Source organism: Kryptolebias marmoratus, linkage group LG6 (assembly GCF_001649575.2).
Source record: "Kryptolebias marmoratus isolate JLee-2015 linkage group LG6, ASM164957v2, whole genome shotgun sequence".
Lineage (NCBI taxonomy): Eukaryota > Metazoa > Chordata > Actinopteri > Cyprinodontiformes > Rivulidae > Kryptolebias > Kryptolebias marmoratus.
The window spans coordinates 24,611,470-24,629,065 of NC_051435.1; the positions used below are offsets into that span (position 1 = coordinate 24,611,470).

Consider the following 17,596-nt stretch of genomic DNA (forward strand, 5'->3'; position numbering starts at 1 on the left):
AGGCTGCTGCCCCCGCGACCCGACCCCGGATAAGCAGAAGACAATGGATGGATGGATGTATCTTGTCATTATCATGTTCTGTAACTCTGTCTGTAATTTTGTTCTTGTGTTGTAAAGCACTTTGTCGCCTTGTGCTGAAAAGTGCTATATAAATAAATGTACCTAAATAAATGTTGTTGTGTGTCAGTCCCTATAAAAAAAAACTTATAACAGTACACAATAAATAATGTACTGTTGGTGTCTGTAAATCCTCACCACTATAGGGTACTAGAAAATGTGGAAAAGACACCTAATAGTCTAAATTAGTTCATGACTTTGTATTAAAAGGCACTTAAAATAGATTATTTCAGAACTCTTCTTGCAGACAGAAAATCAGTTCAATTCAGTGAAGACACTTTGAGCAATGAAATTTTTTGAAGGAAAGAATTTATTCAAGATATAAAGGCAACTGCATCAAGAAAATTTAATGAAGAAGAAAAAAATCTATATAAAAAAACTTAAAACACCCAGTACAACATAGAATGATCCAAAACTTTCCACTCTGCATTTATGATCAGAGACTGCTCAAATATTCATTTAGAATGTCAGTAATTTAGCATTTTACAATATTATATATATATATATATATATATATATACACACACAAACACACACAAACACACACACGTAGGTCAAGAGGAGACAATTCAAGTTGAGAGTCAGTTTCTTCAAAGATCTGGTATTGTGTACATGAGAACAACTTTTTAATAAGTGACATTTTGTAATATACTGAGTTTGATGGCATTCTATTGTTATTAAACTGACTTGACTGTACTGGATTAAGTGTTTTGGGTTGAATTGGATTTAGGATTTGGATTTGTTACTTCTTTGTACAGTGCCCCAAGATGACTTTTCTTCTGAATTGGCCCCCATATAAATAAAGTAAACTGAGATGTACCAAAATACTTCTCTTCAGAACTCAGTGTACCAACAACAACCTGGAGCCTCAAAATTATGACATATAAGTGAATAATTTAAAAAAATTAAAATAAAATAAAACATACAATAGTATTTTTTTTCTTTTAAAAGTACCACTCAGTTTTATACAGACAGGATATATGTTTTAATATGGTACGCATTATCTTACAGGTGTTGACTGTTTGGAAAATTGGATGGTGCTGCGCTGCACAGTTTTATGCATATTCAGATTAAATAAACTGATGCAACTGGTTTTACCTGGATAACAACTGTTAAACTTATGAGAGGAAGGAGGGCCCCAAGCATTCAGTCAGGGCAGTTGGAGTCAAGTTTATTACTTTAGTGCTTCTTTAACTTTTTTCCCAGCTGCTGTCAATTTACTCCACACATACTGAAGCTTTGATCTGGTTCCATCATCCACTTTGCTTTTCATCTCCTCCAGTTTCTGCACCTTCTTTGTGTCTTCTTTTTCTTTCATCTTCTCAATCAGGAAGTCCAAGTAGACAAAAGTGGACACTGAATTAGCCTTCAGCGCAATCCCCTCAAGCTTGACAACATGTTGGAAGGACTCATCTAAAAGGTCTGACTTCTCTCTTGCCAGACATTCAATTTCATTTTCAAGATTTCCCAAAAAGCTCAATCTTTTTTCTCTCTTTGATCTTTTTTTAATGTCCTCCAGACTTTTCTGAACTTTCCTTGTCTTGGCAATATATCTCCACTTTCCTTTGACATGAACAGATGCTGGGCACTTCATGGTACAAACAGTGCAGCGACCTTCTTTCATGACCTCACAGTCTTCAGGGCTTTTAGCACTTGAGCAACCAGGATAGTGACAATTCTCCTCACAGACAGTGCAGCAGACAGCACCTTTAATTAAAGTCATCAGCCACATGCTGTCATCAATAGATTCTTTATCCTTGCGAACCTCATCTATTTCAACAGTGAAATTCTCAGTCTTCATTTCTTCGTGTTTCTTGAGAGCTTCTTGAATCTGATGCATTTCTGTTTGTTTTAGCTCAGTTAGTTTGACCCTTTCTTGCAGGTTTTGGATGCAGGCTGTCAGTCGGATGCGTTCATTCAGAACATCCAAAGTTGAGTCTAGTTTTTGAGGTGCAGTTTTTTCTAAAAAGGCAGTAAAGGCACTCAGTCCTTTTGTTGCTATTTTATCAGCAGTTTCCAGGTGCTTTGCATCGTTTGCACGGTCTTCATGCTGGCAGTTGTTAAACAGGAAGTAAATTGGCTGTTTCTTCTCATTTCTGGCACATTTAATGTTTGCAGTATCAAGAGCTTGAAGCAAATTCTTAGGTGTTCTTCCATTTGAGTATGTGACTAGAGTTATAATGTTTTTCTCTATGTCTTTTCCGAACAAAGACATCACTGAATCAAAAATGTACAACAGTCGGTCACTTACTCGATTCACACTTGACTTCATTACCAGACCCACTGCATGAACTTTATGAACTCCATCTTTTGATCGAAATAAGTCAAACAATCTTTCGATGACAACGACATCATGTTCGATCCCTCTGGTGTCTCCATATCCAGGAGTATCAATGATGGTCAGAGAGTAGGGGACAGTTTTACCTTCAAAACCAAAAATCTCGTACATGATCACATCTGATGTCTGACTTTCTGTCTGACTTCTCTTCTCATCCTCCACAATTTGAAACCAGATTTTATCTTCAAACTTCACTCCCATAATGTAATTAACCAGAGCGTTGATCAGAGTGGATTTTCCTGCTCCTGTTTCACCGACAAGCAAGATGGTTTTATTTGACTTGTTCTTTTTTTTCTTACCAAAAGTCACTCTGGTCAGAGTTCCAGACGTGGCTTTTTTTGTTTTAAGCTGGTAGACAGCAGGAGATCCTGAACTGATCAGAACACTGTCAGGAATATGTTGTCTTGGAGAGGTGTCGTTAACCCTGTAGGAAAAGCAGAGAATTCCTGTTTTTACAGTTTTAAAGAAACCTTTGTTATTTCTGTCCAAAATTGCAACTCAAAAAAAACATTTGAAGTCTGGTGGTACTGAATCTGTAAATACTATTTTGGAAAATGCTGCAAAAGAGTATTTAATTATTACTTTTATTTTTACCTAAAATGAGACTTTTGTTTTGAGACATTCCAAACATTTCAGTTTGACTATCTTATAGATGATTTGGTTGTTTTTTTCCAGAACTGATGCTTAGTGGTTTTTGTGTTAAATACATTATGTAGACTTTCTAACATAATTTATTTTGATACTAACTAATTTATGTCAGTTTTTGTCTATTAGTTTTCAAGGAAAAAAAAAACAAGACTGAATGACTGGATAAATAAAAACAAAAAAAACAGATGTTCAGATGAGAAAACAGCTGCGAACTAAACAAACAGTGTCATGCAAAAGTGTAGAGATTTAATTTTAACTAATAAAACATTCTTTCACAAACATTCTTTTGCCCTTTTAGAGAAAGACTTGTCTTAAAAGCCAATAAAATGATAAACTGGCCGTTATTTAGCTAGCTATTAGCCTAGTCTGGATGAAGACTTTTGCCTTTTTGTCCATACTAATGCTCTATGACTGATATCATAGCTGGTAAGATACTAAATATTGATAACTGTTAGACAGGACATCACTTAAAAAATCACCAATTTTTTTTTAAGAAACTTCTGCTGTTGTTCCAAGTTATTGCTACTGCCACTGTTTCTACAAAGTTATTTGATTAAAAAATAAAATTAGTGATAACTTTAAATGATTTCTGTATTATGATGACAAGTATTGACTTTGTTATCTACAGAGCTTCCAGATCACTATAATGTTGTTCACCTAAACCATTCCTAGTTATATGAACTCCTAAATAACATAAATTGAACGTACCTGCACTGCAGAACTGCTTTGGCTGTGTCATCCATTTGACCATCTATCTCCTCTAGTTTCTGGATCCTCTTTGTGTCTCCTTTCTCTTTCATCTTCTCAATTAGGAAGCTCAAAGGGACATATGTGGAAAGTGAATTAACATGCAGGATAGTCGGTCCCAGTTTGACAACATGTTGGTAGGACTCTTTTACCAACTGTGACTTTTTTGTGTTTAAGTTTTCCATTTCCTTTTCCAGCATTTCTGAAAGTTTCACCTTCTTCTTAGTATCTGACATTTTCTTCTCATACATCTTTTTGTTTTCTTCTTTGGTTCTCTGTACTTTTCTTGTCTTCATCACATATTTCCATTGTTCTTTCACATGGACAGATGCAGGACACTTGTTTCTACAAACAGTACAGCGGCCATATTTCATGACTTCACATCGGGCAGGATCCTGGGCCATTGTGCATCCTGGATAGTGACAGTTTTCCTTACAGACAGAACAGCAAACAGCTGTTTTCAAAAACATAAATTCACCATTGATAGGTTCTTTATCTTTAAAGACTTCATCAAGTTCTACAGTAAATGTTTTAGTCTTTATCTCTTCTTTGTGTTTCTTCAAAGCTTCTTGAATCTGTTTGATTTCTGTCTGCTGTAGTTCAATCAGTTTGATTCGGTCTTGGAGATTGTGAATATAGGCCGACAGTCGGATGGATGAGTTGAATCCAGTCATTGCCTGTAGCTGTTGAGGTGAACTCTTATGAAGAAAAGCTGTAAATGTACTCATTCCCTTCTGGGTCACTCTCCATGCATCTTCTAGAGCTAACCTTGTTTCCTCTGTTCGTTGTTCTTTCTGACAATTATTAAACATGTAGTGAAAAGGCTGATTATTCTCATTTTTCACACAACCAATGTTTACAGCTTCAAGAGCTTGAAGAGCAATTTCAGGTGTTGTTCCTTCTGAGTGGGTAATTAAAGCTACAATGTTGTTTTGCAAGTTTTTCCCAAACAGAGACATCACTAAGTCAAGGATACATAACAGTTGGTCACTCAGTTGATTATCAGTTGCCTTCATCACCAGACCCACTGCATGAATTTCATGAATTCCATCTTCTGATCGAAACAAGTCAAATAATCTCTGAATGATGAAAATGTCATGTTCGGTCCCTTTGGTGTCTCCATATCCAGGAGTATCAATGATGGTCAGAGAGTATGGCAGAGTTTTATAATCAAAACCAAAGATCTCGTACACGATCACATCTGATGTCTGACCTTCCTCCTCCTTTACAACCTGAAACCAGACTTCATCTGCAAACTCCACTCCCATCATGTAGTTGACCAGAGCATTGGTCATAGTAGATTTTCCTGCTCCTGTTTCACCAACAAGTAAGATGGTTTTATTATTCTTTGCCACATTTCTTTCACCAACAGTGACTCTGGTCAGAGTTCCAAACTTCTCATTTTTTGTTTTTAGCTGACGGACAGCTGGACATCCTGAGCGGATCAGAACACTGTGTAAAAAAGTAACATATTAATTCATTACATGGTGAAACAATATAAGTGGGTTCATTTTCATCTACAACAAAACATCAGTATGAATTATTAATTGTCTTAGGTATGAAAAGAAAGATTATTAAGTTTTATTTTTCTTTAAAATTTTTAACTTTGCTTTTGTTGGCTGATTAATCTAGCATGAGTGTGTTCCCTCATTGATTATGTCAACAAAGGCTACAGAGGATGATATTTTATTATAATTATTAGGGAGGACTAAACAAGATTAGACAAAGATTTGATACACTAAATATGAAAAAGTCCCCATCAAACTACAACATGTGAACTTAAAAAACAACAAATATCAAATGATTTATCTTTTTCATCTGTATTGTTTCATAAGACAATATAGGTCTTAGCATGTTTTTACAATACTCACGCTGAGTCCATGGTGATATCTGCTACAGAAACCAGTGAAGATCAAACAGTTAAAATGGTATCTGGATAAAAATTTAAAAAAACAAAAATTACAATTTTATTAATAAAAGAAAACTATCTCGAAATATTTGTGTAATATACAACTGACCTAACAAGTATACAGTCATGGGGGAATATAAGTTAAATTCTAGGCTTTTGCCTTTCAGGATATAACAAAAATGATCAGGTCTTTACTGGATTCAAATATTATTCAAATTTAATCTCATGAGTACAGAAACAGACATCAGGGTTATACCATGTATTTTTTATTAAACAAACAAAAATAAATAAATAAATTGAAAAGCTGTATGTGGAAAAACAGTCCAACACATTATTTAGCAGCTTGTAAAACTTCCTTTAGCAACAAACACTCTGTATGATTTTATTAGTCTGTTTCATTATTGTGATGAAATTTTTGCCCACTCTTTTTTCCAACATTACTTCAGTTTTTTAAGGTATGCAGATATTAGTTTCTGCTCAGCTCTCTTAAGGACCCACCACAGACTTTCAATCAGGTTGAGGTCTGGACTTTGACTGGACCAGTGCATCAGCTTGATTCTTTTGTTTTTCAGCTGTTATGTTGTAAATTTGCTGTTGCATTTGGGACCATTGTCCTCTTTCAAGGCTGAGATTTGATCATTGGATTGATGCCCTCACATTTGATTCTAGAATACGTTTATATACAGATATGTTCATAATTGACTAAACTACTGCATAGTTCCCAGTTCCTGTTGCTGAAAATCAAAGCATAAATAATCAATCCTCCACCCCTGTGCTTTACAGTTGGTAGAAGAAATTTGTGGTAATATGTTGCGCTTGAGTTTGCCAAACATGGGACTTCGTAATATGGATGTTATAGCCTGAGTCCATTTGGTTTGCATTACACTGTGCACATTATAGCACATTTTAGCACATTTTAGAGTGGCCTTTTACTGTGGCATACCTGTGCAATAATCATGTTGTCTAACAAGCATCTTGACATGCCACATCTGTGAGTTGGATAGATTATCTCAGCAAAGGAGAAGTGCTAACTAACACAGATTTACAGAACTTTGTAAACAATACTTGAGAGAAAAAGACCTACTTCGTACATAGAAAAAGTCTTAGATCTTTGTGTTCAGCTGATGAAAAATGGGAGCAAAAACAAAAGTGTTGCATTTATATTTTTATTCAGTTTATAACCCACCTAAAAATGATCGAAACAAAACCTCAATCCAACATGAAGTGTAACGTTTCCTGTAGTTTTGTGATATGTAGATGTAAACACTTGTGAGGCACACATGCAAGTGAGGCACATAAAATGGATGTGAATTGTTTGACGGGTCATTTCACTCTCATAGAGAATTAAAAAAACGGAGATGAATCAGCGCAGTAAGTCATATGTGATGATTCCTAAGGTCAACAAGGTGTAGACAATGACATATGGCCATAAATAGCTGTGTAAAGTTGTGCATAATTGTGGCACATTGGCAGCTTTTACGCTGCTGAAGGACATTGCCAATGAAAGAATTGGGAGATAACATGTTTTCAGGGATCACACCGACCTGCTGGCACATGATGCCTGGCTTATTAGCAGATTCTAAGTGCCCAGAGCTGTTCTTTTGAAACTTTGTGGCTGACGGGTCAGGTATTTCACAGCTGGCCCTAAGCCATGCCATGCCAGCCGTATCTGTATGATGTCCAGATATATCATATTCCCCTACACCATGGCGGAAACTCTCCATCAATGCGAGGTGACTCATTTCTTCAGCTATTGAATGAATAAGCCTCTAAGTTCTACCAAGCTCTTGAGCTCCTCTGTGTATACAGTAATTATGTTATTAAACACATTCATAAAGTTTGAAATGCCTGCTGGCACATCTGCACCCCTGGTTAACTTCAATCATTTACAATAATAGTGTGTAACTCATGTAGAAACATTATTGGATGAGAGGAGATGGGTAACCGTCTTTCACTTTACTCCCTCCTTTATGCCTGACCATTTAAACTTGTTGTTACTTTTGTGGATATGAGCTGCTCTGACAACCATAGCTTCACACACGGCATGATGCATATGCCAGAGGACAGAGTGCCAAATATGTTTTACGCCCCACTACCTTATTTAGGAGCGTGTTTTTAGGAGCGTCACTTTATTTTGTTGGAGAACATTCTTATAGTCTTTCAAAACATGGAACTGCAATAAAAAATTAACCCTTTGTGCTCGTAATGACACTACATTCACATTTTGTGCTAATGGCCATGAAAATAAATGTACAGGACTGTAACAGCTGTATACATGAGGATATGGATGAGTAGAGAGGAATTCAGGAGACACTTTGCTTAAACAAACTAACCAAAGTCAATATTAAAAGCAATGTTAGATGCAGAAAAAAGAATCAAGTTTGTTAAAAATTGCTACTTAATTAATACATTTTAATTTCATCTAACCATTTTCATCTCTCTGAGAGGAAGGACTTTAAGTCAGATTTGATGGAGGAATGCCTGAAAAATGACTTATAAGTGTGAAATCTATCAGTAATAAAATTAGAGTTCCTTTTAGTCTTTTCTTGTGATGCTGTAATTTAAAGGGATCTTACCTGTGATGTTTCCAGGAGGCTCTGTTAAGCGGTTGAGACAGGAAGAGCAAAAATGAGCTGTGTTCAGAGGTTTTTATCTCAGGAAGGAGGAGACAAACAGATCATGTGATTTCACAGAAAAGAGTGTTCCTCACTTTGAAGATGAAATCATGATAGAAACAGATTTTTATATAGAAGTTAGTTTAGATTAAAGTCAAAAATTTAAATGCATGAAATTGTGTTCTCATTGTATTTTATTTTTGTGGTCAAGCAGTGTTCATTAAAATTTATTGGTTTGCTCTCATGTTCCTATATCAGTAAGTTAAGTATTTCCATTTACAGAAAAAAACACAAAATTCATGAGAGAAAACAAGTCTAATTAACATTTGAAGCACGTGCTTCCCATATAATTTTGTAATGTTTTTAAAATCATTTTTATGTGATTAAATGGGATCATATGTTGACAACATAATAAATTCATTATTTTTTCAGAATGGTTACGAGGACGAAGATACGTTACTGAGTTTTTATCAAAATTGCAACTATATGTGACACACTGCTCATAGAAAACTAAAAATAAACTACTAGTCTTTCTGCTCTGCTGCACTTTCTTTTCACTTGTCTGACGTCAGAACACCTGGCAGCTAAAAGTCTATTAAATTAGTTCATATTTTATTTGTGCGGACGGTCCAAGTCTCTTAATATTTAAAACCAGGAGACTCAAGTGACACAGGTCTGACATCTACTATACATGCATAATTTACATACTCAAACACACTTTATTATGTACATATTTGAGGAAAATAGTGCATAGCTAAATTTAAATAAATGCATAAAGCACACAACTATTTGAAGACACAATAAGAAATACTTCATTTTCTAAGATGTGGTTTTCCTCTGTTGGATTACCTGTCTGCTGTTTTTATTTTTGTCATTTTGATAAAATGAGAGATGTCAGTAAATTAAGTCTACCAATAATTTTGTGATTGAGTGTCATAAGAAAATTCCCTCAGCGAATCCGTCAATTAATTTAAAACACTTAATTCCTCAGATTAAATGTTTTGGTGCTAAAACTGATAAGCTAGTTTTTAACTCTACATGCTGCATTAGTATTATCAGATTGGGCGGAGATTGAGACGAACCCAATGCGCAGACTCATGACGCAGAATTCCTAAAAGCAAAATTACTTTATTTGCTAAAATGAAAATAAACAAAAACAAAAGCTGACATGGCAGCAAACAAAACTAAATACAAAACATAACAAAATATAACCTTTAGCAAAAACAAGAGGCAAGGCATGGGAGGAACCAAACAGCGCATGAAAGCGACAACGGACCAGTAAGTAAGGGAGGAAATGACCAGGTTTTAAAGACAGAGGGTAATTAGGAGAAGTGGGCACAGGTGAGTGATTACAAAACTTGGGGCAGGTGTAGATGGGGGTGGCAAGTAAACAAGAGATAAACTGATGGAAATGAATGATGACAGGAGTACAAAAACACAAGGAGCAAAAACTGAACTAAGACCAGACTAAACATAAAAACAACTAAATAACAAAAATAAAATAAACAATAAACCCAAATTGAAAACATGAAACCAAAACATGAAAACATTAACCGCAAATCCTGACAAGTATGTAGTTGGAACATTGATATTCTAATTTATTATAATATTTATTTATTTTATTTATTTATTACGATATATTATGTAAGATCTTATGCAATAGTTAGATAGAAAGGCACTATATAAGGACAATCCATTTACTATTTATTTTCTTCTGAGTGGTCCTAATAGGTAGGTAGGTAGATAGATAGATATGAATTTATTGATCCCAGCACTGCACAAGTGATAAAAAGAAACAGTATCAGCACACAGTGTTAAAAGTAACAGTTAGCAAATACAAAAATGCAAACATAGTAAAGTTAAATAATATGATGTAAATGCATATGTACATATTTAACAATAAATAATATTGTATAATGCTGCTGTCCATCCTTCTGCTCAGACAGTTCTGTTTGTAAAGTTCCTCTTAAAATCAGTCCACTAGGTGTAAAAAACTAAGGCTATGTTGCCATCATGGTTTACCTTTTGAGACTTTATTCATGAAGATGTAGACACACACATAATACTTTTTTAATACAGATTATTTTGTTTACTCTAACCATGGATGAACAGAGAGTTGCTGGTTGTCAGTAGTGTTAAATCCTCTGTATTTACTGCCCTCTAGTAGTCACAGTCAGTAAATACACTGTCACGATTTTCATTAGGACAAATTCTGATGGTTATGTAATATTTGTTACTATTTATGTTATATAATAATTTTACATACTGGAACTTCGTTGTCTATTGACTGTTCAGTAGCTTCTGGCAGTAAATGACACTGTTTGTCTTTGTCAGTAATTTAAAAAAGATCTTATATTAAAATTAAAACAGGTCCTGCAATAACAACAATAATAATAATACTTGTGCTTTTTTTGTTTGTTTTGAACTCTGGAGCTGGAGGTGTGAGATGCTGGTCAAGACAGGATGTGACTTTTGGCCCTGTTCAGCCCTGGCACCAACATGCTTTCTGGTTGATTCACCAACAAATAGATAGCTTTAAGTACAAATGTTCACACCTAACATTAAGCCTCCTGAAGCACTCAGAAGAGAGAGAGAAACAAGGTAGAGAAGCCCTTGTAAGTTCAGGTCAAATTGATCTGAAGGCCATGGGAGGGTTAAAATGCACTTGAATCAATCAGATTTCAATTACCTACTCTGCATACAAATAAACAGTCACACAATGGGCTCTCAACTGATCAGCAATCAGTTTGCAGCAGATCTGTGGATGGTTTTGTAAAATCACCAACACATTCAATCACATTATCTATAACTAATAAGACACTGACATGGTGCGATTAATGAGCAGCTATGACTCTTTGACCTTAGCATGCAGCATTCTAGTCATACAGACTAAATGAAATTCCAACAAAACAGTTTTATTGAAGAGGATTGTGATAAACAGTTTATTCAAACCTTTAGCTGAAAAAGTATTTTCTAAATATTCCCAAGGATATTAGTTTAATTATCTTTAATTCACTGACAGCTAACTTGACTTTTTTAAATTACCAAGAGACATTCAGGTAATAAATCTTTGTGCAGGGTCACAGCTGGTTAGTAGGGTGTCCTGCAGAGGGTCTCAGGATGAATTGATATCAGACTACTGTAATGAACAGCATCAAAGTCAACAATGCATAAATAAATACTTTGTTTATGAGGAGTGCGGGTTTTAGCATTAACTAAGTTCATCAACATTAGCTCAAATTCATGCATTGTAATCTGGGATCTCTGCTTAGTTGAGCCTCTAAAACATACACAAATTACAAGTTACTACATCTAGTTAATAACTTTACTGCTTATGTATGGTCTCATCAGTTCAGTAAAAGACTAAAGGCTTAAGACGTTCCTTTTTGATAAATCCTATAGTTAGGGTTGGCTTGGATTTCCTGAGCTATCCCTTAGTTATGCTGCTATAGGCTTAGACTGCTGGAAGACAAATTGACCAAATTTCCTCACTCTGCTGCTGTTTTTACTCGCTCTGCTGTAATTATTTCTTGTATTAACATGTGTTTTTCTTTGTTTTTCTTCCAATAAAAACTACACCTAGACCAGTATTTCCATGCTTATCTGTATCTCTTTCCTGTCCTCTCAAACATCAGCAGATCGAAGCAGATGGCCGCTCCGCCTGGTTCTGAGCCTGGTTCTGCTGGAAGTTCCTCCACTTCCTGGACATAAAATTATCACGTTTTAACAAGATACGTATCACGTTTTAACAAGATAATTATCACGTTTTAACAAGATACGTATCACGTTTTAACGTAATAGCGTTCTAATTTTTTTTTCCTGCGTGATAGCAATGCGCTTCCGTACTCAGGGTCTTCAGCTACAGAATAGAAGTCCAGTTGTTTTTGTTTTTTAACTTTTTTTGAAGTCAGCGTTAATCAATAGGGAGACGTCTTACATCGCTCGTCCTTAATCCCCGCCCAGAATGTTCATGTAAGCTTCCCCAAAGCAAATAAAGTTGTATAAGCAAGAAAACGAGTTCAACCAAAAAAAATAGACTCAACCAAAAAAAAAAAAATTGACTCAACCAAAAAAAAAGAGTTTCAATCAAAAAATTAGTGACTTCAATCAAAAGAAAAATCTTTAAATAAATTTTTGTTTCGGAAAACAATATTTTTATGGTTAAAAAGTTTTTAAGATGTTTTTTTGTTTGACTTTTTTTTTTTTTGATTGAATACTCCTTTTTTTGTTTGACATTATTATTTTTTTTGATTGAATAATTGTGAAACAAATCTAACTCCATACTTTTATAAAATGCATGTTCTCTTTTTAATATAAAAAAACTATAGTTGGTGTATTTGCATTATTCAGAGATCTTTATTTTACACTTTCACACAAACAGTTTACAAACGATGGAGCAACAACAACAGAAGTGCAAATCAAATATAAGTTAACTAAAATTTTAACTTATGTTAAATGTTTGTTGTGTATGTAAAATGTATGTAAAAGTGTATGGATGACTCACCTGAGTCAGCTGTTTTTCATTGTGCTTTGAAAGCGATTAATTCAATTTTTTATCTGTTTTTCCAGTCACCATTGCAGACTCTTGATTGTAGAAAAAAAAAAAAAAAAAATTAATTTTCAGGAATTTTAAAATAAACTAAAAAATTTATTTTTTATTTTTTTGCAAAAAATGTAGTGTGAATGGTACTTGCTAAAATTTGTTTTGAAGAAGTTGAAAGCATAAAGTTAAATTGAGTAGAACAGTGAGAGTCTAACTCAAGCAGTTCAAATGAAACCAGCAAAACAGGTAACTAATGTCATGATTTAGGAGTTTAGAACCCAGGTTTCAATATTACTGAACAGTGAGTAATAGGGATTTTTCTTACTTTGTTTGCCTTTTCTTGCAGGACCTCAGGAAGAAATTAAATCCAGGCCTACAGGTAGGAATGGTGAGGTGAGTATTTTAGTGGATGGCTGGCGCAAGAGCAGAGAAGCAGGCTGAACTTGAGATGAGTTAGGCTGAGCTGATCTCTCCTTACTTCTTATAGGAGAAATGAGATGCTTAATGTCATCAGAAGAGCCACAGAGGAGGTCAGCAGAAACACAAGGAGTCAAGAAATATCATGACAGGAGGAGTTCAGGTAAGGTTTAACTTGGAATTTACACAGAAGATAAAACAATGAAGTACATGGCTGCTGAAACTAAATGACCACCAAGTGACATTCAAAGATCCAACAAAGAATGCTGTCTTAGCTCAGCTAAAATAACAGGTGTCTTCATTGGATTGACCAGGTGCAGCTGTATGTAATGCAGCATTTACCAAGCTCTCTGCCTCTATAGGAGGGGGCAAACAGGGAAAAGGGAAAGAAATAAAGCTGGACAGAGTGGAATCCTGACAGGTAAAAGCTCAAATTAGTAAAACAGTAGCTAAAACCTATAACCATAAAAACAGTAGCTAAAAGACAGAACCAGCAAAATAGTACCAATGCAGAAGCCAAAAGCTAAAGCCTAGACAGTAGCTAAAACCTAAAATTATCAAAAGAAAATCTAAATTTAAAAACCAGAATCCGTGTATCATTTGTTCTTTCCATTTTTGATTGACAATCAAAAATGAAATAATCAGACCCTCCAGGATTTTGCAATGTTGCGATCGCAACTATTAACACAAAATCAAACAAACCCCGCGAAATCGCAACTTTATGCAACTTTGCCCAAAACACAGCAACTTCCCCGCAACTTTAACCCAATATTTATTGTTTCTAAAGTGATTCACCACTGTTTCTGCGGTCTAGTGTCTTCTTTGTGGGTTTGTGTAGTGTGGAATACAAATAACCAAAAATAACTCACGAAGAAGACATGACGTCAAATCCTGTTAACATCAGAATGCCGGGAGCGTGCAGGAGCAGCGACCGAAGCCAAAATGTGCCCTAATGCTTCACATTTGCCCACAAAGATTTCAGCAAAGGACCGCGCAAAACACCGCAGTGAAGTTAGTTTTAAGTTGGAAGTTGGATATTTACGCTCCGCGGAGTTAGCGGCGTCTAGCTCACGGCTGACCCGAAACAAGAACGCTAATGTCAGCCAGCCCCTTCTCTCACGCGCAGTGGTTCACTTAGGGACGGCTGGCGGACATTAGCGTTCCTGTTTCGGGTCAGCCGTGAGCTAGACGCCGCTAACTCCGCGGAGCGTAAATATCCAACTTCCAACTTAAAACTAACTTCACCGTGGTCGCAAAACAGTTTCCTACCCAGCTGCAGGAGAGTGGGGGGGAAGCTGTTTTGCACGTCCTGCAGTGTAATCATCGAACATAAACACAAGTCAACCATCAACAAACACTTTGTGTCTGCAAAATGTGAGGAGAGCTGCAGACGAGGGAGAATCCAGAAATGGTAATGAATGTCAGTTTATAGCTATCAAAGTTCTCAAATAAAGCACCTTTTGATAATGTCAATGTTTGTTGGTAATTATCTTACAAAACTAGTAAGTATATTAAAAGAAATGTTTTTTTTAATTGATTTTAGTTTTTTAAAAAATTGCAACTTTTCATTGCAACTTTTAGGAAAATGCCCCACAAAATCAGGCATTTTAGCCCGCAACAATCACAAAATGCCCGCGAAATCCTGCAGGGATTGAATAATGAAAAACAGACTGGTTATTTTGTTTTTTGTTTTTATTATCACACGAAAAACAAAAAAATGCCTGGTTTTTCATATTTCACTTTTAGGCTAAGATCGGAAACATGAAATCGAAAACCGGGCAGCAGGACAGAATTTGATTTTAATATTTATTTGGTTGGGTTTAGGTGACCCGGAAGTGGCTCTGTGCAGCAGTTCAGGTAATGTAGTGGACACTGTGGCAGCACTAAAACCGCTGATAGAGGACTCGTTTAAGCGGTTTGATCCTCAAAACAATACGTAAGTCTCCATGGCTGACAGGTCTGACTGGATTATCCGATCCTGACTGATAGATATTGAACAAACATAAATATTTAAACGCCTCATTACGTCCCGGAGCACATCCGCCGTCGCCGCCATGTTGGACGGATCTCTCTTCTCTCAAAGAGCCAACAGGAGTAACCACTGAGCGAGGAGCTATGACTGGATTTTATATCACGGGGGATTAACTTTCACAAGTAAGACGAAACAATAATTTTGGTTATTTGACCATTTATTATATTATGTTATTGTAGCTAACGTTATTTGGCAAACAACAAAATGCTAACAGGAGGAAATGGTGCTCTCTATCTCATTTGCTCTTTCTGTTTTTTTTCTTCACATTTTGAAGGTTTCCCAGTAACAGATTTAAGGAGGCAATGAGAAGCTGCAGTAAGAAGGGAGGGTTTTGTTACAACAGTCTTCTTAGCTCTGTAGTGAACATTTCAAACCAGAGGACTTTAACAGGACCAGCTTAGAGATGCTGTGACCCCACCTGTATTCAACTTCCAAGCTCATCTCCAAAAAGGAAGTGATTTTTTTTGACTGTTCATGTTAACAGAAATGTCTATAATTCATGTGTAAAGCTAAAGTTGATATTACACTTTGTTAAACCTGTTTTTACCTGTTAGTTCTTTCTAAATGTTTAGGAATAAATTATGTATTGTGTATTACAATACACTGTGGGATACTAAAACCTTTTCAAGTTGTTTTCAGTTAAATTCAGTTAAAGTATTATGTGTCTTATATTTTAGGAACACAGAAACACAGAAACCTGAAGGAAAGCTGCAGAAAGCTTCAAGTCAACCTTTCTCTCCCTGAAAGTGAACCTCAGCTCTCCAGCTGAGGTTAAAGCAGGGGCTTTAACTGGAGAAGGCTCAAAATTGTGTGTGTATGTGTGTGAGAGAGTAAAATAACTTGAAAGAAACAATAAAACTTGTTTCTTTATTAAAATATGAAATATACTGAAATATACAATTATTAACATGCCATACTATATGTCTGTCATTGTTAAAGAGCATACAACAAAGTATTTTAGCATGATATCACGTATTTATAATGTGTGTAAGCATCCTGTATCATAACTACATCTCTGCTGTTTGTAACAAGCCAAACTGTGTGAAAATCGGGTAAAGATTCAAAGAGTTCTGATTATTTTAGTTGGACATACAGCTTCCTCAGTACAAAGAGATGAACTGGGGGGCACGTGAAGGACCCAGCCAAAATGGCAGCCGCGCTGACTCGTCAGCTCCAACAGACAGCGCCAGTCTTCAAGGTGTCTATTGCCCCTTTTACAGGGGCTCTAAAGGTCCCAGCTCCACTCTACTCGGCTTGCTTTGTGCGCGTTTACATCTGCATTTTTTCGAGGCACTGCTTCGTGGGTGGCGCAAGCTTAGCTCCTGTTCACTCATTGGTTGTGGGTGTGACCAGATGCAAGCATAAAGAGTGAACGGTAGGAATATAAACAACATCGTTAGCTTACCCTGCAATGTTTAGGCTGTCTGTCCTCCAGCTGAAGGCACTGTAAAGCCTGAAATCTCAGGCGGATAACAGCTGTCCTACTCCGCGCAACAATCGCGGCACCCAGAGCATTTCTTCCACTGCGCCTCTCTTCCTGAAGTCTCAGGAGAATAGAGACAGTAATCATTTGTTGAACTCGAAGGTGAATCATAAAGCAGATAAATTACAGAAGTTGGGATGTAACTCTACAGAGCAGCTGATTAATCTGATAAGTCTGATCAGATGAAGTGTCCAATCAGTAACAAATATCCAACAAGGATATAATTTAAAATTAAGATTTCATGTTTTTATATGTGATTTGACTGCTGTATTTTTTAAGCCTCCTGAACACAAAGTTCATGTTATTCAGCTGAGAGGACGGAGGGAAAGAATCAGGACAGACAGGAAGGAGACAGGTCGGTCCAATATGAGCTGGAAGTGTAGGAACAGCCACTTAATACCAGATGATTCATTTAAAAATATTATTTATATTTTAAAAAGTGCATTAGCAAGATGTGTAATTTATTTAAAGCTATTAAATAATACTTGTTTGACCATATGACTTAGAGAAGAACACAGAGAAGGAATGAAGGAGACAGACATGTGGTCAGTGATCAGCTGCTCTAGAGGAGACCAGAGATGATATCAGGTAGGAATAATTCAGCTTGTGAGGCCACAAAAACCTAGATGCCCAGGAGGGTTTGAATTTATGCTGACCATTACTGTGTCCTTTTGGGAAAATTAGTGCAGGCAGACATGGCAAGACCAACACCACAGAGGAGAATTTGGACAAGAGAGGTGAAGATGA

The 17,596-nt window shown here is 36.0% G+C and overlaps 1 protein-coding gene across 1 annotated transcript; it reads right to left on the reverse strand.

Annotated features, from left to right (window-relative positions):
* Positions 1-678: 678 nt before the first annotated feature.
* On the reverse strand, positions 679-8,370 carry LOC108249697. Its single transcript, XM_017439238.2, has 4 exons — positions 8,336-8,370; positions 5,722-5,782; positions 3,812-5,302; positions 679-2,879 (listed from the first exon to the last, which is right to left on the reverse strand). The coding sequence occupies exons 2-4, from the start codon at positions 5,730-5,732 to the stop codon at positions 1,292-1,294; spliced, it is 3,090 nt and encodes a 1,029-aa protein (XP_017294727.1). The 5' UTR covers positions 5,733-5,782; positions 8,336-8,370; the 3' UTR covers positions 679-1,291.
* Between the last annotated feature and the right edge of the window lie 9,226 nt (positions 8,371-17,596).